The 22,997-nt window shown below is 37.5% G+C and overlaps 1 protein-coding gene across 1 annotated transcript; it reads left to right on the top strand.

The window, feature by feature from the left end:
• Window positions 1-59: 59 nt before the first annotated feature.
• On the top strand, window positions 60-21,496 carry LOC132106720 (terminal nucleotidyltransferase 4B-like). The gene is made up of 12 exons (XM_059512679.1): window positions 60-869; window positions 13,872-13,995; window positions 15,645-15,691; window positions 16,890-17,010; window positions 17,092-17,199; window positions 18,230-18,358; window positions 18,727-18,940; window positions 19,062-19,188; window positions 19,686-19,795; window positions 19,875-20,068; window positions 20,398-20,547; window positions 21,025-21,496. The coding sequence occupies exons 1-12, from the start codon at window positions 406-408 to the stop codon at window positions 21,160-21,162; spliced, it is 1,926 nt and encodes a 641-aa protein (XP_059368662.1). The 5' UTR covers window positions 60-405; the 3' UTR covers window positions 21,163-21,496.
• The last annotated feature ends 1,501 nt before the right edge of the window (window positions 21,497-22,997 follow it).

Raw genomic sequence — 22,997 nt, 5'->3', positions numbered from 1 at the left:
TCGTAGACCACGCGCTCCTCCCATAGACAGTAAAAGAGGCTCCTGCGCTGCTCGCTCGCGTCTGACCGCGCATGCGCATTCGCGCTGTAGTCTATCCGCCATTGAAATACACGATCTCCGATGGAAACGAGTCAGAGGCAGTGACACAGACGACACTCACGATTCTCCATTCCTCGTGCTCTGAAGTGTGACGATTACCGTTTTTTTTAACAACGTCTTTACAGTCAGTTTACACTGGTGCATTTTTTCCTTTGTCTTTTTTTTTCTTGTCCCGAAATACGTTGATGGACCCGCACAGGATATTTTAGTAGCTGTCCAGGGCGAACGTGTTCCCGTTAGTGGGTTAAGCGAACCGAGCCAGGCTCTGCTCTGGGGGCAAGCGCGACTGCAGCAGCTCAGCGTTTGATGGATCCTAGAATCGCCTGGTTTCAGCCAGAACAGCGCGGACCTGCCAACAACCTGTGGATGCACATTTGGGAAACGACGCAGACGCTGGGAAGACTCTACTTCAACAGCAACTGCAACACAGCCAGCGCCAAACTGACGAGCAGCAGCAACGCGGCCGACCGCAGCGGCAAGCCCAAGGATCATCGGGGGATGTCTGGATCCAAACCCGACAGTGATGTCTCCGATCAACAAGATTTTATCCCTCTGGAAGCCAATAGCAGCAGCAGGGGTGTCGGCGGAGGGGGGCAAGTGGTTGGCAGTAGGTTTGCGGTCGTGGGAACTGAGTTGCCAAGCAAGAGGAAAAGAGACAACAAGGCGAGCACCTTTGGTTTTAACAGAAATCTGCTGCTGACAGATGGAGTGGAGGACATTTACACGGGCACACCGTGGAAGAGCAGAAACTACTCGGAAGGCATTGTGGGGTGAGTGCAGAAACGAACTTTATATGAGTGGGTGTATATGATGATGACCTCGGCGCAGGGCCCGGTTTGTTTGCTCGAATTCAGGAGCTGGCCTAACTCTTACGCGTTTGACACTAAACTGAGGGTTGTTTAATCAGTACATGTTAAACATGTCATGACCCGAATAAGAAGACTTACAACAGCACGGTGTTGGACCTGCGACCATTCGTTTCCTTAAAATATCTAGGCTATAAGGTTCTCTTAGGTCTACCAGTGGTTTGACATTCGAGCCGTTTCTTCACCATATTTTGCATGTCTAGAGTATCCTTGCAATCCTTCCTTTTAAATGTCCTGCGCTGTCTGGCCTGTCAGCTGCTCCCCTGACGTCTCTGGTGCCCGAATCACAAGTAGCACGAGCTCAAAGTCCACTTAGTCTCAAAGGGATAACTCACCTAAAAACTAAATGTTGTCATTATTTACTCACCCACTTGGCGTTCCAAACCTGTGTAACGTTCTTTCTTCTGTGGAACATATTTGGATATTTTGAAGAATGTTGGTTACTTTGACTTTGTATGGACATAAATTACACTCAGAATTTTTATTTTATTTTATTATGTTCTGTAAAAGAAAGCCAGGTTCGGGATGACATGACATTTGGGGGAAGCTATTACTTAATCTGCTGCTTGTCACGAGCCATATAATGTTCGGTTTCTGTCTTTATCCCATAGTTACTACAGTGGTTAGAACTACTAGAAAAATGTGGTTACTTTGGTCTCCGCTTTTTACACAGTTTAAAGGAAAGCCCATGTTAATTTGTTTTACTGTAGTAAGTTTTTCTATTATTATTATTATTATTATTATGATTAATCTTTGGGGAAAAACTAGTAGAAGACTTCAAAATGCTTAATTTAAAATCTAGAAGTTGAAGGTTTATAAATGTGCCATCATGGATGATTACATACTGTATCTCTGTGGATCTTTTCTTTTGTGTGCATGAATTTATTTAATGAGACCAATCCCAGATATCTCTATAGTTACTTTCTCTATTAATCATTATCTTCTCCCAGTCACAATCTTGTCAATCAATAATCTACACCTTGCACTTCACACTCCGGTTACTTAGTGATCAAAAGTCATGATTACATAGACTTCTTTCTTTACTCCTTGTTTTATTGCTGTCATTACTAAAATTGCTGAATATTTTTTTCCTGATATGAATAAAATGGCTTGAAAGGGAAGGTTCACTCAAAAATTTTAATTCATATCATTTACTTAGCCTGAGGTTGTTCCAAACTCATAAGGCTAATGAAAAATATCTTCATTTGTGTTCCAAAGATAAACAAAAGTAAATGCCAGAATTTTTCATTATGGAGTGATCTCTTTAAATGTGGAATGTGTGAAATGAAAACAAAGCAGCAGCATACTCTCAAACCACAATTTGGGAGAGGTTCACTTAGGTTTTAGTGGCCATACTTTAAGGGTGTGCTGGAGAGGTCGATTGTCAAACTGTATGAGGTGCCGTTTTGAATGAAGCATGATGAAGTAGTGCTGGATTATGGATTGAGTAGTGGTATGATGTTAGAATAGGTCTAAAGGGTGTGGTGGTTGTTTGGTAGGTTTTTTGAAAGTTCAGATTGTCCTCTTTAGTGATATGTGCAGCAACAAGCTCACACAGACACAGCCGCTTAAAAAAAAAAAAAAAAAAAAAAAACGCCCGCTTGCGTTTTGGAACCGAAATTTGGCACCGAAAGATAAATAATTTTTCGATACTCATAGTATCAAAGTTTTTTGTTCGATACCATAAAGGCATCGAAGTTCGGTACCCAGCCCTACCCCCTTCAATGTTGTTCTTGTTTCTCAAATGAATGACTCCCATCAGCTCTGTTTTATAAAAGTGGGGCAAAATGTACAGATTAAGACCAGGGGTGCATTTCCCAAAAGCATAGCTGCTAAGTCAGCAACTTTGTTGGTTGAAATACAATTTCCCATTGACAACCAACCAACCAAGCAACTATGCTTTTGGGAAACGCACCCCAGATTGGCTCATGCTATAGCATTGTATTCAGAGAGCGTGTCTGAAATGCTTTAAAGATTTTAATCTTGTTCTGGGATCATTTTGGATTTTATTATTTTCCATCTCTGCTTGTCTCTAGGATGTAGAATGTGCTTCCTTCCTACATCCCAAAGTATTTCCAACCTACATGATATAAATTTTTGTGGATGTGTTGGAGGCTAAATTCACAATCATTTTTGCTATTCTGTTTGGAGGTGTGAGAAAACAGACATATGGTTTTATGGGTGTGTGTGTGTGTGTGTGTGTGTGTGTGTTGAGAGATTTTTTTATGTTGTTATTCTCTGTATGTTGGACAAGTTCCTTCCTTGCTCTACCCAAAACAAATGTTCCCCCTTCCTTCTAGCTGACACACAATCCCCCCCGTCTCTGTGATGTCATGGTGCTTTCAGCCAATCAGAGTGAGTCGAGATTCTTTCATCTGCCTGACAGCTGTGTTGCAATGAGAGAAGAGGGAACATCCTCTCCACGCTTGGTTGAGCAGCTGCTGCTGAATTTTTTATGTTGGGTCTTCTCTTCTCAATGTTTTTTTTTTAAGTGTGGGATGAGTTCAGTGCACTGGTCTCTTTATGAAAAACACTGAATGGATGCAAAGGATATATTTCTGCACACTAACGTTCATTTGTATTCAGAAAGCGTTGCTGAACATATGGTGTCCTGAGTTAATGTCTTTGAATAGTTTTTGGTCATGCTGAAGCTTTAAAGAATTGTAAATTAGTTCATCTTTGCATTAAGATGATCACTGCATGCAGTTCTAATTATAGTAATTATAGTAGTTTTTTTGTGTTATTCATTACAAAACATTAAAGGATTAGTTCACTCCAGAATTAAAATTTTCCAATAATTTGCTCACATACGTGTCATCCAAGATGTTCATGTCCGTGTACCTTTTGTGGTCTGTTTACACCAGATGAAGAATATAGGAGCAAAATATGAGGGGACCAGAGCTGTTAGAACATATCACATGACTACTGTCATGCTGTGCCTAGCAACATGGAATGGACAATTGCTTATGCTTTGCCCCATTTGATTTACAGGGAGATTCTGAGACTTGAGTCAGAGTTGGGTGGGAGCACTTTGAACTTATGTAATAGCGTGAATGTAAGTAATTCATCACAGAACATTGTCGAATGTACATTTAGATGAGTTCAACATGGACCTTCAATCAAAAAGGCAAGGTTTTGGCATCTGCACCACCAGAAAACCCATTTACAGTCTGTAAGTTTCACACAGAAGTTAGCGGTGTTGGTTTTGCTCTTAAATTGAAATCGGTCAAGTTGACATGAACTCAAAAATGAAATGTGAATGGTAACTAACTTTGGTTAGGTGCTTATATCCAGTATAATACTAATGTACAATATTGACTTGTGGGGTTACTACAGGGCCATAGCAACAATCTGGTATGGAGAGAAAAGCTTCTCTTTATAAGCTTAAGATACTACTGCTGTCAACTTAAGCTACTGTCAAGTGAGCATTTCAGAGAGACAAAAAAGTTATTTTAATATTGCTGCCTCCACTGCAAACTGTGCTGAAGACAAGTGTCATCAAAGTCAGGCAACTTAAACCTGTTTCATGATTTAAAACAATATCACTCAATAGAACATGCAGTGACTAAAAAAGTTTTAAACTAAATGTAATTTTAAGATTTGAAAATTATCATAGTTATTGATATCGATTGATTTGATTTCATGCCATCTGTAAACAGATGCATGTGGATTGGTCGATGACGTTTGAATTAAAAACAACAAAGTGGTCATTTATATTAGTGCTTTGCTATAATTCATCTCATGAATGTAAATCAGGATGATTGTGTGTTTATCAGTATCTAGGCTAACTGTGTGTGTGTGTATAATGTGAGTCAGTGAATCCACAGCAGTAACAGCAAAACTTGTGTTGGCCCTCCCAGTGAAGAGTTTCTTAGTGACCGAGTCTGCTCTCTTATTGGCTGACACTGGGAGTAAACTGCACGCTGCTTGTACTTGATTGGAAGACACAACAGACTGCTCTGGAGAATTGAAACTGATCTGAACCGTTTATTCATTGAAACGAAACTCAGACTATGTTTTTGTTATCAGTTTTCCACAGCAATGCTTGATGACACTGATTTATTTAGCTCCAGTTAAATTAAGTACTTTCAGTTTTTTTCAATTTTCATCTTGTTTTAGATTTGATCAGTTTGCTTCTGCTCTTTCTTGTCCATTTTGTGAGAGTGCTGTTAAAGCAGATATGGTGAGATCAGGAGGCCGTTCAGTGTCTGTGATTCCACTTTTGCTTTCTCTCAGTTCCATTTCTTAGACTGATTTTTTATTTTTTTTTGCCAGGACTGAAAAACACTTCTGTCTAGTCTTGATGAAACAACACACGCTTTGCAAAATGAAAATATTAGCAGAGATGCTCTATAAATTTATGTTCTGTTTTGTTTGCATAGAAACTCTGTGATGTAATGGGCTTTTTTTTTTGTATGTATGATGATTTTCGTCTTGGTAACATGAACCACCCTTAGTCCCAAAACACTAATCCAAGGGCCTGATCTGTGGAGTCATGAGTGTGCGCCTGCTGAAGGTGTGTTCATGTTGCAGGCTGGCTGGCTCTGATGAATGCTGTCATACTGCCTCTGCAGAGCTTCATGCCCAGGGCAGAACTTTATCATGCAGTTTAGTTTTACCAGCATGGATAGACAAATGTGCTTAGACACTGATCAGAGCCCCAGAAGAAACTTGTGTGTGTGTCTGTGTATTGGTGTTTATGCTCAAAGCTTTGCATGACTTGTTTTTGTGGCCCTTTGCTTTGACCGAAGGTACTAAGACCTTCCTTGAGATTAACCTGAGTTTGCAGCACTTCACTTGCTGTCAAATGTGGAGAAGGGATCAGATTATGTTAAGAACAGTATATTTTATGTTAGGCTGCTCTAGCAGTTTGCAAATATAGAAATAACCAAAGAAGAATGTTCACTTAGTGTAGGTGCAATTGCAGATTCCACACAGATTTTGTGTTCAACCTCAGGACGACAAAGCAAGCCTATCCACTCTGCCATCTTAACTTTCTTGAGTAGTTTCTATGTTGGTACATAGAAACTATCCTATTTGATTAAAACACCAAAATAAAATAGTTAAATAAAAAAAAATAGAATATCAAATCAGCAATAAAGTTTGAAATCAGTGGTATCATAAATATAGCTTATTTAAATCGAATCAGCATGAAAGTGTAATTTGTTCAGACTGGTTCAGCTAATGTGCATGTATGTTTACGACTAAAAAAAGAGTGATTGTCTCGTTTAACCGAAAGCTGAGATTAATTGACATCCACCACACTGAGATTGTTCTGAAACAGGGACTTAAATGATTATTATGTTCCATTTTTAAAACCTTTTTTAGGGAAACAAATGCTCCAAAGGAGCCAGGTGTGAAAACGTCTTATAATTGCACTTTTCCACTGCATGGTAAGGCATGTAAATAATCCCACCAACTCTAAAGCGATACTAAACTGCAGTGGAAATGCAAACCATGCTGTACCGAGCTGTGCCGTGTTGTGCCGCGCAGTGGAAAAACACCATAAGTGGCCTCTCCACTAGGGTTGTGCCGATAGACGATAGCATCGTGTATCGAGGATAGTCAGAGATATCGACGTAAGCAGATGTCTCAGTCGATAGTCAAGACGAGATTAGGATCATTCTCCAAGTAATGTATTAAATTATAATATTATTAATAATAATTTTTTATTAGCGACCTATTATAATTCAGTTATCAAACTGCCCAGCTATTTCACACACATAGCTATTACACACACACACGCGCGCACGCACAGCCTGTAGCCGGTGAAGGCTCCATCCACAAACAAATGTACATAGTCTGCAGATATAAGGTATTTCATTGCACTTTAACAAGTAATCTGAACAGCCTATATATGTGCAATATTGTAAACGAGCCCTCACTAACTGAGTTTAATGCCACCGCTATGTTAAAACGCATCTCATTCTTGTTTCTGTGGCGGTGCGTCGGGCTTGTCATGAGGCACGCGGTCCGGAGTGCTGTATGACTGATGCATCAGTTCAATTCAACTTTACTCCAAATATATGAACTCACCTGTTTTGAATACTTTATATTTAACATGTTAATTTATGTCCAATATTAGTGTTAAACTGCTGGACTTTAAATGAAATCTATTGATTTTCACCGTTGACTGATTTTGCAGAACATTTAGGCTAGACTGATAACTGCACAGATGCGGCAAATTTGTCACAGTACGCACGATATGACAGTTGCCTCCGACTATATATGAACTAGCTGTTTTAAATAGTCATATTTAACGTTAGTTTATCAGTATGTTTGAAAGTATATTTTTCGATTATTGGTGATTCCATAGGCTCTCTCTCTCGCACCCGCGCAGTTTAAAACATCAAATAGTTATGCTATGACAAGAAAAAAAGAGTCTCTCTCTTGCTCCACCCATGCACAATAATATCGTGTGTAATGGCGTTCCATGGCTTAGTCTTCACCATTTCCATTAAGGGGTGGCACAAAGGACTCGTCGCGTGAATCAAAAACTTTGCTTGAAATTTTTTACTTTTTCTTTGTCTTGTTACATTACAAAATAAATTCAAAAATAAAGTCTACACTTATTCCAGTTTCAAAAACGAGAAATTTTTCACGTTCAAAAGATGGTCTAGTTCCAACCCTTCCTTCCTTCTGTATACTTCTTCAAAGTTTTTTACGCATACGTAATACGTATGTAACTAGTCAAAGTCATGTGATACAAATACAGCAATGTGTTCATGCCTTATTTAGTGAAACAGCAGATGCTGAAATCACCGGAGCGTCACGCGCGCTTCTGTGTGTTTAATGAATGAAGATGCACTTCTGCTCCGCAGAACATGCAGGATTCATATTTAAATAGATTGTTCCGGCTTAATATTTACAGATATTAACCCATATCGTGATTTGATGTAAGTGCAATGACCTATTTTTGATTAATTCATACAAAATTTGGCAAAGTCCGTGCCATTCCGCGTTTAACTGTAAATTCCGTTTTTATGATTGGATTCCGCGATTCCCTTTGCGTTTCCGGCATCGCGGAAATCATAGGGCCCTAGTTGTGGTATGCCAGCTCTAGCTTGCAATGGACACACGCCACAACGTTCTCTTGATGTTTGCCCGCGCCCTCAAATCAAAACACTGCTGACTCCTTGCAGTATGCAATTTCAGAAGCATCGCTTGTGTCTCCTTCCGCTTTGTTGGTGACGTAAACGCATTGTCACATTAAAAAAATCATTGCGAAAGAACCTGACGTGAGATTTAAAATAAATTAAAAGAGTTTTCGAGGGAGAGGAATTTTCCTCGATCATTTTTTGTAATCGAGTTACTCGAGGAATCGTTTCAGCCCTAATGTGAACTATGTATTATTTATTTTTTTCCTCTTATTTTCTTTTATGGTTTTGGCACACTTATGTAAAGCAGCTTTAATTGAGTTTCAATGTTCACACACACACTATTCATTGTGTATGTTATATCAGTTCATGCATTCTTTTTAAACCAACCCCATGACCATGGCATTGTTAGCTCCATGTTTGAGCTACAGGAAGTTTATTAGAATCATTACTTAAGTCTAGGGATGCACCGGTTGACCGACCATAAATCGGAACCGGACGGTTTTTGCTCAAAATATGCGATCGGCAATCGGCCCGTTTTTTATCTTTTCCCGGCCGATTTTTCCGGAAGTTCACCCGCGTGCACAGACTACATTGTAATCATTCGCTATCATGTCATTTGTGTGGAAGTATTTCGAAATCTGTGCGCAGGACACGGGCAGCGGTTCAGCGCTGGAAGCGCAGAGCTACACACATCTTAGGCAGGCGGGAAGGAAGTCGACCGGAAGTTGAAGTCGGCCGCGTGCCGCCATCTTGTAGCAGAACTTCACTTGCGTTAGCATCCCATTGACGAATAACTTTACATATGAGGCGTTTAAAGACTCCATTTGTCCATTATTTATTTCTAAAGGTACATGACAATGTATAAAGGGCTTCATTACCTTCTATGTTACATTATGGCCCCGTAGAAACAGTTTTTGTAAAAATAGGCTAACGATTGCGTCATAACCACTCGACTCTCTGTCACACAGTAGAGAAATTACCGTACAGACAGGAGGAGAAGCTCGCAGGCAATCGGGGAGACGTCAAGAGAGAAGCCCATAGATACAAGCCCTGGCGTTACATTTTAAAATACTATACAAAATAATTAATCAGAATACTTACTCCTGCTCACTAACGCCAAAGAACTCCCCGCTCAAGCTCGCCGTCTCTGGAAGATTAACGATGGCAGTTTGCACGCACAGCTACTAGAAGATTTACATCTGTCAGACAGGTTGCTGACGTCATCAAGCTTAGTTTGAGTCTGCGCGTCAGAAACGGAAGTGCTAAAAATCACTAAAAATGGGCTTCACTTGTCTCAATTGAGTTCCAATGGGGTCGCTGTGTCCATTTCTTTTGATGTCTATGATCTTAGGCACAGATAGCAGGAAGTGAACAGCCGACTGCACAAATTAAGAGTTCCTTTACACAGCTGCGCGAGCTTACTGTACCTGTACGCGCCCTGTGAAGGGATGTTCAGCTCAACTTCTCGCGTGTTGGATGAGAAACGAAACGGACTACACTGTGACAAAACTGACTTGTTTTTTTTGTTTGTTTTTTTGTGAAGTAGAACTTGCATACACGTTTGTAAAGCCAGAAGTAAACGTCAGTTCTGTATATGATGATTATTTTTATTTTACCTTAAAATTACATTGACTTAATTTGATTTAAAAATCACCTGCTGTAGCACACTGAAAAAAAGGGTTTCATTCATCCAATTAAAACATTTTAGGGTAATGATTCACATCTATATTTTTTAACTTGAGACAATAGTTATTTTTTTTCATTAGCTCAATGAATGAAACCAACATTACTTGATTTTAACATTTTGGAATAATGTATTTATATAGCATACTTTTATTTAGTCTCACTGGTAAAGACCTTTTTTTAAATTTAAAACCAAATTTAAAAACTAAAATACTAAATGCGGATTAAGAAACATCTTATTGAATGTGTGTTGATTGTGTTGTTTGGATTGTAGAACTATGCAGTTATTGCCTTTAATGTCACATGGTTGCAGTTAATCTTTTCATTTAAGGCCAGTTCTATGTAGTTTCAACCCAATTCAAAAACAAAAACTAAATGCTGATGCCTGTACCATCTATGTTTGTATTGAATGTAGGCTACTTACTGTGCAGTTACTGCCGTTAATTTCAGATGGTTACAGTTTTTGTTTTAAATAGCAAAAAGCCAGTTTGGCCTATTAAATACCAAATAAATCTTGTTTATGCATACTTTCCTTCTTTCTTGTTTGTTGCTTAAAGATAAAAAAAAATCGGAAATCGGTATCGGAATCGGCCAGTTGGCTTGAAAAAAAAAATCTGTATCGGAATCGGCCATGAAAAATCATGATCGTGCATCCCTACTTAAGTCATGGGCAAACTCGGCACATGTACAGAATGATTAAACTAGGGATGCAACTAACTTTTTTTAAGATTTGTTGGCGAATATTTTTTTCAGATCAGATAATCAGATAACCCCCCCCCCCCAATATTTTCTTTATTTAAATTTTATTGACAAAGACCCACATGCAACTGGCTGAAGTTGTACATGCACTGTGGGCAAACCCAACTAGTCAATAATGAGAATTGTGGTCGATGATTTTCATTATTGATGATAATCGATTTTATCGATTAATTGTTGCAACCTTACATAAAACCCCTTGCAGTAGCAGCTACATGTTCATAAATAAGGATGGCGGCCAGTTTGGCAGGCATATGTGGATTCAACCCTAGTCATGGGATTGCCACCTGGCACCAGAAGACCAGTGTTAGTAAAAGCTGGAACAGAATGAGAGGTCATAGCAGGTTTCTTGGCGCAGTCATCTACTGAACATACTGAACTTGTGTGGCACCAAGAGATTATTTCAGTGAATTAATTCTGCTTCTCTAAGCAGCTTGCATTTGTAATATTTCTGCAGGTGTGTCCCATGCAGTGTTAGATGCTGCTACCATTGCTTGAATTTAGAGTTCAGGTTGGAATAAACTTGGACTGCTGTGTCAGGTTGAGTTGAGTCGAGGTAATGGTACGCTGCTTTCTAGGGTCAAATTATTAGAGATGAGTAATAATGAGGTGTCACCTAGCTATACTCTCCCTTTCCTGACTGAAGCCTCACTAACTGTAGTAACCTGCCTTTGAAAGTTTACTTAAGTGTAACTAGGGTGTGAATTCGTTCTTTTCTTGAGTCATGTTAACCAATGTTCTCATCACTTACATGACTGCATACAATATCATTCAAAAGTTTGGTGTCAGTAAGCTAAAAAAAAAAAAAAAAAAGTGTGTGTATATGTATATTGGGGTGGCACGGTTCAGTTTGTTTCATGGTTTTAGAGCCACTGTTTCGGTACAGTTCGGTATGTGCTATGTTTATGGAAAACTATACTTTCAAATAAAAAGAAAAAAATTCTAACTACAAGCAACAGCGCAAATAAATGCAATAGAGTAAAGATACAAAAATTAACAGTGATTTTTCAGTTTTTTTTTATGTAGGTCTAACATTAGTTAGGTACAGAAATAGGTACTGAAACTGAATAAAGAAATTGAATTAAGTAATCAAATGTAAAACAACATTGCAAATTGGACTGTATAAATTAAAGATTATTCTTTATTAAAGTTACAAAAGCTATTCAATCAAGAGCACTGAGTGATTTCTTTGTTGTTCCTGTTCGATTAATATAAAGACTGTGGGCCCTATCATACACCCGGCGCAATGCGACACAAGGCGCTGCGCAAGTATGTTTGCTAGTTTCAGTCCGGCGCCGTTTACATTTTCCCGTCCAGCGCCACGACGTTTAATAAGCAAATGCATTTGCGCTCATTTTTGCGCCCATGGGCGGGCATGCTGGTCTAAAAAAGAGGTGCGTTCAGGTGCATTGCTAGCACAATGCTCATATACATATATATATCGGCATTCTTATATATGAATATGAGGTCAACCGATATTTGGACCACACTGGCCGATACCGATTAATTAACTGATAGTTTTTAAAATGGATAAAAATTTACAAAACAAAAATTTAAATAGTGCTTTATTTACAAAAAACTAAACAAAACAAAAATACAGCACGGACCCATACTAATAGTAGTAGTAATAGTAGTAGTAATAAAATTAATAATAACCGTAATAGTAAATGTTGAAATTACTACAATCTAATAGGGCCCTATGAAATCAGTTTAATTTTCCCCTAAATTAAATTGTATTTATTTTGAAATTCTGTTATTTAATTTTTCTGCATTAATATTTTTCTCCACTCCTTTTTAATAGTTAAATTAAAGTTTATTAATCATATTTCACAAAAATTACATGTTAAGGGCCCTATGAAAGGTTTTATTTTTTCTCACCATATTTTTTTATTGTTACCAAATTCTGTTTTAGCGTGTCTAATTATTTGATGTCTAATTATTTGAACGCATAAAACAATTTAATTTATTTCTTTTTTCTTAAAGAAGCCTAATGATTTTTATTATATATATATATATATATATATATATATATATATATATATATATATATATATATATATATATATATAAATACAAATCAAGGCATGAAACATTCATTTTATTTATCTTTTAATTACTGAAAATTGAGCAAACTTTTTTTTTGGCAAATAAAGGGGATTTACTATTCAAATTAAAATAATGGAAGAAATGTTGTGTGATTATTCCTTAAAAAAATTATGTTTGTTTAATTTTAGTAGTTGTAGCAGGCAATGTACATTCTACTGAAAAATAGACTTAAAAAAAAAAACCTGACTTTTATTTTGACGGGTCAAATGCTCATGAAGTGACTCTCAGAGCAGTTTTGGAGATGTTCTTCATGTGTTTACTTCATTTAATCAGACGGCAGACGCTGCAATCACCGCGAGCGTCATGCGCGTAAAACTGAATTCCATTTTTATGAATGGATTCTGCGATTCCGTCCGCGTTTTCCGCATTGCGGATTCTCGCTGTATTCAGCGTGCAGCATCACGTGTCTAAACAAGCAGCACGTGCTGTCAGTGATTTCAACCACTAGAGACTGCTCTCGCACTGTATAATGAAAACATACCCTTTTCAGCCGCTCCAGCAACGGACGCAACCCGGAAAACTATCGGCATGGATTTTTGCCGATAACTGATTGTTCTAGCAATCAACTATCGGTGGCGAATCGGCAAAACTGATACATCGGAAGACCTCTAATATTTATATAATTTAATTCAGTGGGGGAGCATTGAATGGATCAAAAGTGACAGTAAAACAATTATAATGTTAAAAGATGTAAATTTAAAACAGTTTGAATAATTGAGAATAAGAAATCTTTCTTGAGCAGCAAATCGGCATATTAGAATGATTTTTGAAGGATCATGAAGGATTAAAGACTGGAGGAATGAAAATTCAGCTTTGCCATCACAGGAGTAAATTTCATAATTAAAAAATATTCAAATAGAAAACGGTTTTAAATTGTATTACAAACAATTTTAAGTTGTAATATTTCACAATATTACTGCTTTTACTGATTTATTTTTGATCAAATAAATGCAGTCTTGGTGAGCATAAGAGACTTCTGCCAAAAGCAGTTAGATTAGGTTTTGGTGTACTAGAAAAACAAACACATTTATATGCCTAACTATTGGCTGTTATTTCTTGTTCTACCTTTTATTGATATTGATTTACACTCGCAACCGTTCAGGTCACCGGAAACCAAGTTTATCATTAACAACACCTATTTGTGGTACTGTGCCACCAAATCTCTTTTAATGTAGTATTTGAGTTAAACATTAAAGAGCTTTATTGTCAATAATGCACCAACTTTTTGATTATGTAACCCTTAATTTCTCTCTCTTTCCAGGCTGCATGAGGAGATAAAGGACTTTTATGAGTATATTTCTCCTCGTCCAGAGGAGGACCACATGAGGCAAGAGGTGGTGGACAGGATCCAGAGAGTCATCAAGGACTTGTGGCCCAATGCTGAGGTTAGTTTAACTCATATGATTGTCTTCTTGGGGTTTATGTCATTTGTATTCTTGAAAATTTGGATGATGAAGAACAATCAATACTACAATTCTTCTTGACCTTTTAAATATCAAAGCCCATACGTGAATTTGCTCTTGCAGTAGTTCACCATTACACATTGGTGTCATGGACATGCAGAGGTCTAAATATAGAGCCTTGAGGGACTCCATTTCTAAGTTGTCACTGGAACAGTTGTCAGAAATACAATAAATACTCCTCTCAGTTTACCTGTATATCTAAAAGGACATGTTTATTGACTTAACAATGAATTTGCTATATATACATTTTTTACAGTTTGCATTGTTCAGTCCAGCTATTTTGAATTGGTTAGTACTAATCATCTTATTTATATTCCAGCTGTAGCTTGTGGATGTTTTCTAACATAGAAAAAAAAATATGCCCAATGGGTGTACAAAGTGAAATAATAAAGACAAGTGATGTGGAAATTTAAACTGCACAGAATCTGCTAAGAGAAAATAGCACCGCTAACTCAGCAGTGAAACCTTTTGTGCATGCCAAAAGTGGCAGGACCTTCTGTTGCTAAAATGTAGCTCTAAATGCATGGATAATGAGCTGAAAAATAATTCAAAGTGTCAACACCCTTATTTGACCTTTTGTGTTGTAAAAAAAAAAACAAAAAAAGTCTGGTTTTATTTCTGGTTGTAACTGTGTTTATATTTAGCTCAGATTGCAGGATAATGTTCCAAGGAAGCATAGGCTAAATGGTGCAACAGAGGATCACGTATCTTTGTAGTATATATGAAAAGTAGCCATGGCACTTGAAGATAAGACATGCATTTGTATCAGAGGCATGTTTATGTTTGAATCTCAATGTAGTGTTTGTCTTCCTGCTTTTACACATTGAGGAAACTGAACTAGCATTTCCTTCTCAGTGCTAATGTTTGGTTGCTTGTGCAATTTGGGAATTCATATTTATTTCAGACTTTCTAGCTCCTATAATGATCATTTCTACTGTAAGCTGAAAGCAGTGCACAGTCTAGCAGCTGCTAATGGTTAGTACTAAAGATCAGTTATTCTCAATGACTCTCTCAACATTACCTAAAGGGTTGTGCATAGTCTGTGTCGGTGTAAGACGATTGAGTATTTAACTTTGCACGGTTCTACTTTTTTAGAACCAAGTACTTATGTCATTAAGTCGCTGTATGAATGAATACCTTACTTCATGTATATTAGTTGTTGAATGCTTGATTTAAATGATTTATTTATGCTTTAATTTATATTTATTTTGTGCTTATTAAATTATCCCGTAGGCTTGCATAGCATGTAATGATCAACATTACATTATATTATATATTCCTTTTTTTTTTACATTATTACATATTATTATTTTCTGTGTTAATTAACAGCATACACAGATTAATGTAGTTTATTTTACAGCTTTCAGCAAAAATATTTGTCTCTTTCTTGCCACACATCTTTCTTGCCATTTTCAGCCCTAGTTTGTTTCTGCAATGTTTTTGCACTCATGTACTCAAACACCACATGCTCGGTGTTACATATGAACACAGGCTGGCTGTTGGGACTATTATTTCCATGGGCAGATTCCTATAAGGGCAGATTTAATCTGTTTTTCTATTTTCTGATTCAGGTTCAAGTGTTTGGCAGCTTCAGCACAGGCTTGTATTTACCTACAAGGTAATGTTATGATTTTTTTGCTCTTGCTACATTTTTTACACTCAGCTCAATATCCATATGATCATAAATGTTAGTGTACATAAACCTGATTTGTGATGTGTGTTAAATGAAAGTCAAATTTTAGTAATTGGGTAAATTATTGTATTATGACTTGCCGCTGTGTGTGTGTCTGTGTACTTTTTGTGTGCTTGCAAGGAGTGGATTAAGATGTGAAATTTTAGATCTGATTATCCTGCTATCCCGAGTGTGTGAATTTTTGTATTTATTTGTTTAAAAAAAAAAAATTGTGGCAATCTCACGTCTCTCAGACTAGTCATACTGTGTTAATACGCCACCTGGATTCCTGAACTGTGGCTTAGTGGAATAAATCTGTCTGTGCCAATGCACAAGTATGCTAGTTGCTTAAACAGTTGAGTTTAGTATTCAGTTTTTATCCAGTTTCCATAAATTTATTTGTAATATACTTGGCTGCCCTCACCCAAGTTTGTTTTTAATTTATTTAAAGGCGTTTATAATGTTATCAAGATTTTTACATAAAAAAAACAATAATTTAGAAGTAATGGGCTATGTTCTGTCCTGTTTTGACCCTCTCATCAGAACGCTCCGTTTGAATAGGTGTGTGGTGGACTGTAGACTCAGAAGTAAAAGACTCAGAACATTTGTGTATGTTTGACATCCTACATAGATGGACACGGCTGTGATTTAGGTTAAAAATGCATAAATACTAGACATATATAAATAACAGACAAAGCAAAAGTGACCATGTAATTAAAAAGTTACTCACACTCGTGTGGCGCGACATTACTATCAGATCCAATATAGAAAACTTGACACTGCATCGTCTTTTAGTTTCAGTCTTTCTGAGAATCCTGCGTTGAATTGTGCCTTGTTTGTAAAAGAATCCTCTGTGAAATTAAGTGAACAAAGGACTAAGTTCTAACTGATGCAGTCTTGATGTTTATTAAAAATAAACTCCATCCACTCTTTCCTAATGTTAGGATCAGAAGAAAGGCAATGCAAAGACTTTGCACTGCACAGTGTCTTGTTGTCTTTGAAGCCAACTTTATAGTTTGGTTTCTGCGTAGACCTGCGTTTGCCTTTCAAACTTGTTCCAAAACAACATTGTTCATTCATTAAGAAGAAAAATCATTTTTGTTTGCTTATATTTAACACTTTCTCTTCTCCCTCTTTATACCAGTGATATAGACTTGGTGGTTTTTGGTCACTGGGAGACTTTACCTCTCTGGACTCTGGAAGAGGCGCTACGCAAGAGAAAAATTGCAGATGAGAACTCTGTCAAAGTCCTGGACAAAGCAACGGTACGCGCAGTGCTTTGTGTCATACACGTTTGTAAGCTGTCAGACATCCCTGCTTGTGTTAAATGCTCTGTGTGTTTGTAGGTTCCCATCATTAAACTGACAGATCTGCACACAGAGGTAAAAGTGGACATCAGCTTTAATGTACAGAACGGTGTTAAAGCTGCAAACCTCATCAAGGAGTTCAAACAGGTGAGTGTGGAGTCCTCTTTCAACTCGAGCCATAAATCGGGGAAACCGAAAAGATGACAGTTTTAGAAACTCACTCGAGCTGGATTTTCAACATCTCCTAAAGTCAAGTGCATACTACAAGACTCAAGTCCGATTACTACCTGACATGAAGTCCTAGATCGTATTATGTGCGTGATGTTGATTCTCGTCGAGAGTGTGTGTGCTTGTGAGACACGCTCCTACTAGTTCCAGATCCAGTCTAAGGATGCTCCAAAATTTGGCCACTGGAAATTATCAGCCAAAACTTATATTTTCGCTTCTGGGCCAAAAGAGAAAAAGAGCTGAAAATATGATCCGTAAATATATAGGGCGCCGCACGCCCCAACAGTGTTCAGCGCACAGGTTTCACTCTCCCTCTAGACTCTATTGACTGACAGGCACACATTACCATATCCTCTGCCCTCAGTGTGTTGTCCCATGTCAGTTATTTTGTCTGCGTGTGATTGGCTGTGTCGCATCCAACGTTATAAAGCGGCTGTGAAAAACTATACAAGTACATAAATTATTCACACTACCATTCCGAGACATTCTGGTTCATTCATATTATTGTTTCTTCTGCTGTAGTCTCTCCTTGTACTGGGTCTGAGTCCGGTTCGTACATGTACAGCTGAATACCGGTCCTCTCACTCTTGCTCATGTTGCTTCTCCTCTCTGTTTATTGCCATACGCAAAGCAGAGACGTCTAGGCTCCGCCCCCTTCTGGAGTCAGGCGGGAAGTTGCAGCTCATTTTCATGTAAGGGAACACACCCCTGAAACAGCACTTTTTAGACCCGCCCCAAAAATGACACATATCAACACGTTATAATAAACGATCTGTATGGTATTTTGAGCTGAAACTTCACAGGCATATTCAGGAGAACCATAAGATTAATATTACATCTTGTACAAAGGGGCACAATAGGTGTCCTTTAAATGTGAGGTGGTCTTCAGTCTTGTAGTTGCAGTCTTTATACAGATTTATTTTCTGACTTGTATTTGTGCGTGTTTTAGCAATTTCCCGTATTACCGTACCTGGTGCTGGTTTTGAAGCAGTTTTTGCTGCAAAGAGAGCTGAATGAGGTTTTTACGGGAGGCATCGGATCGTACAGTCTCTTCCTCATGGTTGTCAGCTTCTTACAGGTAACACACTTCTACACATTCAGATAAACACACACTCTCACTAGTACCCAAAAAATACATAATACTAACAAACGTGTGTACTGAAAACGGTTATTTCTAATATTTCAATATTACTGTTTTTACTATATTTATGAAAAGCCTTGGTAAGCGTTATAGACTTAAAGTTATAACAGTTATGCACATTAGAATACAGCTTTAAATGTACAAGATTCAACACTCATGGTGAATATCAGCTTGCTAACGCTTGTTTTTGTTATCCAAGGTATATACATCGTCAGATTTGCCTCCAAAGTGAAAATCACCTACTTAAAGATAATTGACCATAGGCTTTCATATTAAGTAGTTATAAGTAACATTTTATTTCTCAGCTGCACTACAGAGAGGATGCGTGTAGTTCAAACCCAAACCTGGGTGTCCTGCTGATTGAGTTTTTTGAGCTGTACGGACGCCATTTTAACTACCTGAAGACAGGGATCAGGATAAAAGATGGTGGCTCTTACGTGGCCAAGGATGAAGTGCAGAAAGGCATGCTGGATGGGTACAGACCTTCTATGCTTTACATTGAGGATCCTTTGCAGCCAGGTACAAACACACACACCCTCACGCACACATGCACCTTTCAAACTGATACGTAAATGTCATCAAAGATTGGATGGAAGATGTTCTGATCCTTATCATTTGTTCATGTGTTTCCGTGTCATAGGAAATGATGTTGGGCGAAGTTCATATGGGGCGATGCAGGTGAAAGCGGCTTTTGATTACGCTTACGTTGTCTTAAATCATGCTGTGTCCCCGATTGCCAAGTACTACCCCAACAACAAGTCAGAGAGGTGAGACAAGGAGAACCGTGTAAAAGATGTGTGCGTTTAACTTTCTTAGTTGTAAGGGCTGGGCAGAACATTAAATGTGTTTGGTATTATTTCATGAATTGGAAGAAAGAGTTTCTTTATTGACTATGACAGCAGTATTCAAGCTCTCTTGGTTTAAGACATATGCACTTCCTTATCATACGTAGGTAATGGGTTGCATTCACTAATATTTACGAGGCTTATTTGTATTTATGCACACAGGAGAACTTCTCAAGATTTTTTGCATAGTTTACAACACGTGTATATGCATGTGAATTTGTTCTTAACCTTGTTTTAATCTTAATGTATTTGGAGTATTCTAAACACCCATAAATAGTAAAGTGCATAAAACAGTAAAAAAACAACTGCAAACTGAAATGAAAACTAATATTAATAGTCTTAGGGGGAAAAATGACTGTGATTAAAATCAGGATCTATTTGGGATGGGATTCATGATTGGTGTTATCTTTCCCCCGCAGTATTCTAGGTAGAATAATCCGTGTCACACAGGAAGTAGCGGAGTACCGTGACTGGATCAGTGCACATTGGGGCCAGCAGAGCAACAATGAGCCGGTCCTCAACTGTAATGGTGAGACATTATCCCTGAGTTTATTTCGCTCTGTCTTTCACTTTAGAAAGCTGAATATCCCTGTTTTGTTTCTCCATAGCAAATGATGTCACGCTGCTCGTGGAGTCGGAGGAGCTTGATGAGTGTAATAATAATGTTTCAGAAGATAGTGCGGTGCTTCCTACTGTTCCCCGGAGCAAAGTGTCCTCAAACTCCTCCTCTCCTTCCCCCTCTCTCCCTTCATCACCATCCTCATCATCGCCTTCTTCAACAGCCTCTAGCTCGAGTGATGCGGTCAGTTCAATATATGGATCCGTGCAAATCCACATTTTCTCTTTGGCCACACTTAAAATGTTGTATTGATTTTCTTTCTATATGTAAATGATCATGTTTGTCTGTTCCTTACTTCGTATTAAATACGGAAATATTAATAACATCCACTTACTTATTTTGATTGATCTTTTTTTAAACTGATTTTATCATGAACATTTTCTTACCGTAGAAAAAGCTGTTTTAGCATAAAACCTAATACATTTTAGACACTGATTTGGTCAAATATTATTTCAAAACAGATAGAAAATGTATTTTTGTATTTGTATACATGTATTTTTTTCTTTCTGCAGGACTCTGATGGAACACCCTATAAAACTTTGAAAGCTTTGGGTGGCCGGGGCTCTAACTCTTACAGTGAGAATACAGTAAGGAATCTGTCCAATCACAGATCACAAAATCATTCAGCAACAATGCCCACCCCCACTTATAAGGGCAATAAGGTAAGAACTTGATGGAAGTGATTATGATTCAATTTACAATTGAGACATATTGGTACAATATCCCAGTAGGCAACACTTTACTATAACATTAAATTCATTAGCATTAGTTGACAGATTGATGTGGTATTAACACATTCAAGCTATCATTTATTCATCTTGTTTACGGTTACTGTTCACTGATACATTAAGTTGTTTTTTTTCTTGCATTTCTCCTCTGCTTTAGCCTAATCCAGCTTTCTGTTAAACCTGGCATTGTGTACCACAACTGTCTATAATACCATATATGTTATGAATGATAATTGTCAGCAAATTAACAGAGAACAACAGTAGATTTATTAAATAATCTAGATGAATGAATGCTTTTAAACTGTTCGTTTTTATTTTGATATCTAAAACATTAACTGATGTTAACAACATAGCATGTTAGTTTCATTGTTAGAGTTTTAAACTTAATGTGTTATCTTTTTTCTTTTTCAGAGTCGGCAGCTTGCTAAAAGTGCTCAAGGGCCACACAACAACCCCAACAAGATCCTGCAAAACAGCAAGTCCCAAAAAACCAACATGAAGAAGAGGAAACCTCAGCGTGAGGTAGCGCGTGAGGACCTGTGTAGATAGGAGGAGCTGTTCTTTCAGACTTACACATGCTTTTAATGTCTCTGACCACAGAAGGGTGCTGCTGTCATTTATCTCTCCTGTCCCACTGTTTAAGGGATGTGTGTGACTTTGTTGATGGAAAAGAAAAAAAAAAGAGAATAATTCAAGTGTGGCATTGGCCATGGGACTGGAATCATGTGGGAGAGTCTAGGCCTGATTTCCACTGGCTTCTGCTCACGGCCCATGTGGGAGCTGCACTGCTCTGCTGGACATGTGAAGGACCAGAGAATGTAGGAGAGAGAATTCAACTTGAGCAATACCTGAAGCCCTGGATTTTGCCTCACTGAGGACAACTGAAATAATAATAATAAAAAAAAAACACACACAAAAAAAAAGTTATATTGAAAGTGCAAAGATTTTTAATTGTCTAAAAAAAGAAAAGAAAATGTAATTTGTACAAGAGGAATTATGCATGGTTTTTTTTTTCTTCTTTGAAGAGTGGTTCTTTTTTTCTTTTTCTTTTTTGTCAAAGCAGATTATACAAATATTATTAAAAAAAAAAAAAAAAGCACCACACAATAACCCAAAAATATCAAACATGGAAATGGTTTCATAATCATTTCATAGTATTTTTCCATGCTCTAGATGGTAGATAGTACACACATTAACTGTAAAACAGCTCCTCGCAGCTTTGTGTGAGTTTGGGTTCGATTGCCAACACTTCTCATCAGCCTCTTCTGCTGTTCTGTGGTTTGTGTAATGATGTGGTTGGGCAGTGTAAGAGAAGTGTTAGTAGTTGACTGCACATCCAAAAACACACACAACTCCATGCACACACTGTATGAATGTGTGTGAGTGGTCTGTCAGCGAGTGGAGTGAAGTTGATCTGGAAATTTGAAGAACACTACCACTGTGGTTTTCAGGTGATCTGCCCATCACAAAATAAGTTGTATTTGTTAATGTATTTATTTTTATCAAAGACAGTGGATTTCTATATGCTGACCGCAGAGTCCAGACATGTTTTCTGTTCTGTCTTATGGCTGAGTGGCAAAACATGATTGTTGCTCGTCATGTTGTGTGTTACACATTTTTTTCTGAATGTCAACTACCCTTTTTCTTTTAACAACTGAGTGACCAAGTTTATTTCTGAAAGTACATTTTAACAGAGATATAGAAAAGATGGTATCACATTTTAATTTGTGGCTGGTCTACTTAAAGGGAGATGAGGTGAATTAAGTGCGATTTTTAGTTTTGATTAATTTTCTTATTTTATTTTTATTTTTTCCATTTCACTGGATCTTGATGTATTATATAAAGAATGCCTGTTCTCTTTAAATTAATATTATTGCGATTCTTCAGATAACCAGAAGGTGGTGGTGTAACCTAAGGTTATTTCATATGCAATAATTCCCCCGCGAATTTTTTTTATTTATTTTTTTTGTAAGATTTGCCTACTATTTTTCACAGGTCTCTGGTGTAAGTTTGAGAGATGATGGCTTTTGATGAGATAATATAAGTTACTCCACCTGTATTGAGTATATTTGATGCTAAAATGGAGTATCGAAGCCAGTAATCTGTCTTAAAACCAGATGGATGCCACTGAAATAGAGTGAGAGATGCAGAGATAGAACAGTCGGAGGATCATTAGTGCCACAGCCAGTGCTCTAGACAGGTATAGTCCACATGTATTTATGATCATCCATGCAATAAACATTACAGCACAGCTATAAAACACCAAGCTGTACAATATACTGTTCTATAAAATTTCTATTCAACACTTTTATTTGTTTTAGTTGTTATACATTTTGTACTCATACTGTTAAGTGTACTAAATGTTGTTTGGACAATTTGTGATA

This window comes from Carassius carassius, chromosome 2 (genome assembly GCF_963082965.1).
Source record: "Carassius carassius chromosome 2, fCarCar2.1, whole genome shotgun sequence".
Lineage (NCBI taxonomy): Eukaryota > Metazoa > Chordata > Actinopteri > Cypriniformes > Cyprinidae > Carassius > Carassius carassius.
The sequence above is the reverse complement of the archived record's forward strand: the minus strand, read 5'-3'. Positions and strand labels throughout refer to the sequence as shown.

Bases quoted from the DNA above. Each gene is read 5' to 3' on its own strand.
- LOC132106720 (XM_059512679.1), top strand. From the start codon at position 406: ATGGATCCTAGAATCGCCTGGTTTCAGCCAGAACAGCGCGGACCTGCC. The intron at 870-13,871 runs GTGAGTGCAGAA...CTCTCTTTCCAG, and splicing joins TACTCGGAAGGCATTGTGGG to GCTGCATGAGGAGATAAAGG. The intron at 17,200-18,229 runs GTGAGTGTGGAG...TGCGTGTTTTAG, and splicing joins TCATCAAGGAGTTCAAACAG to CAATTTCCCGTATTACCGTA.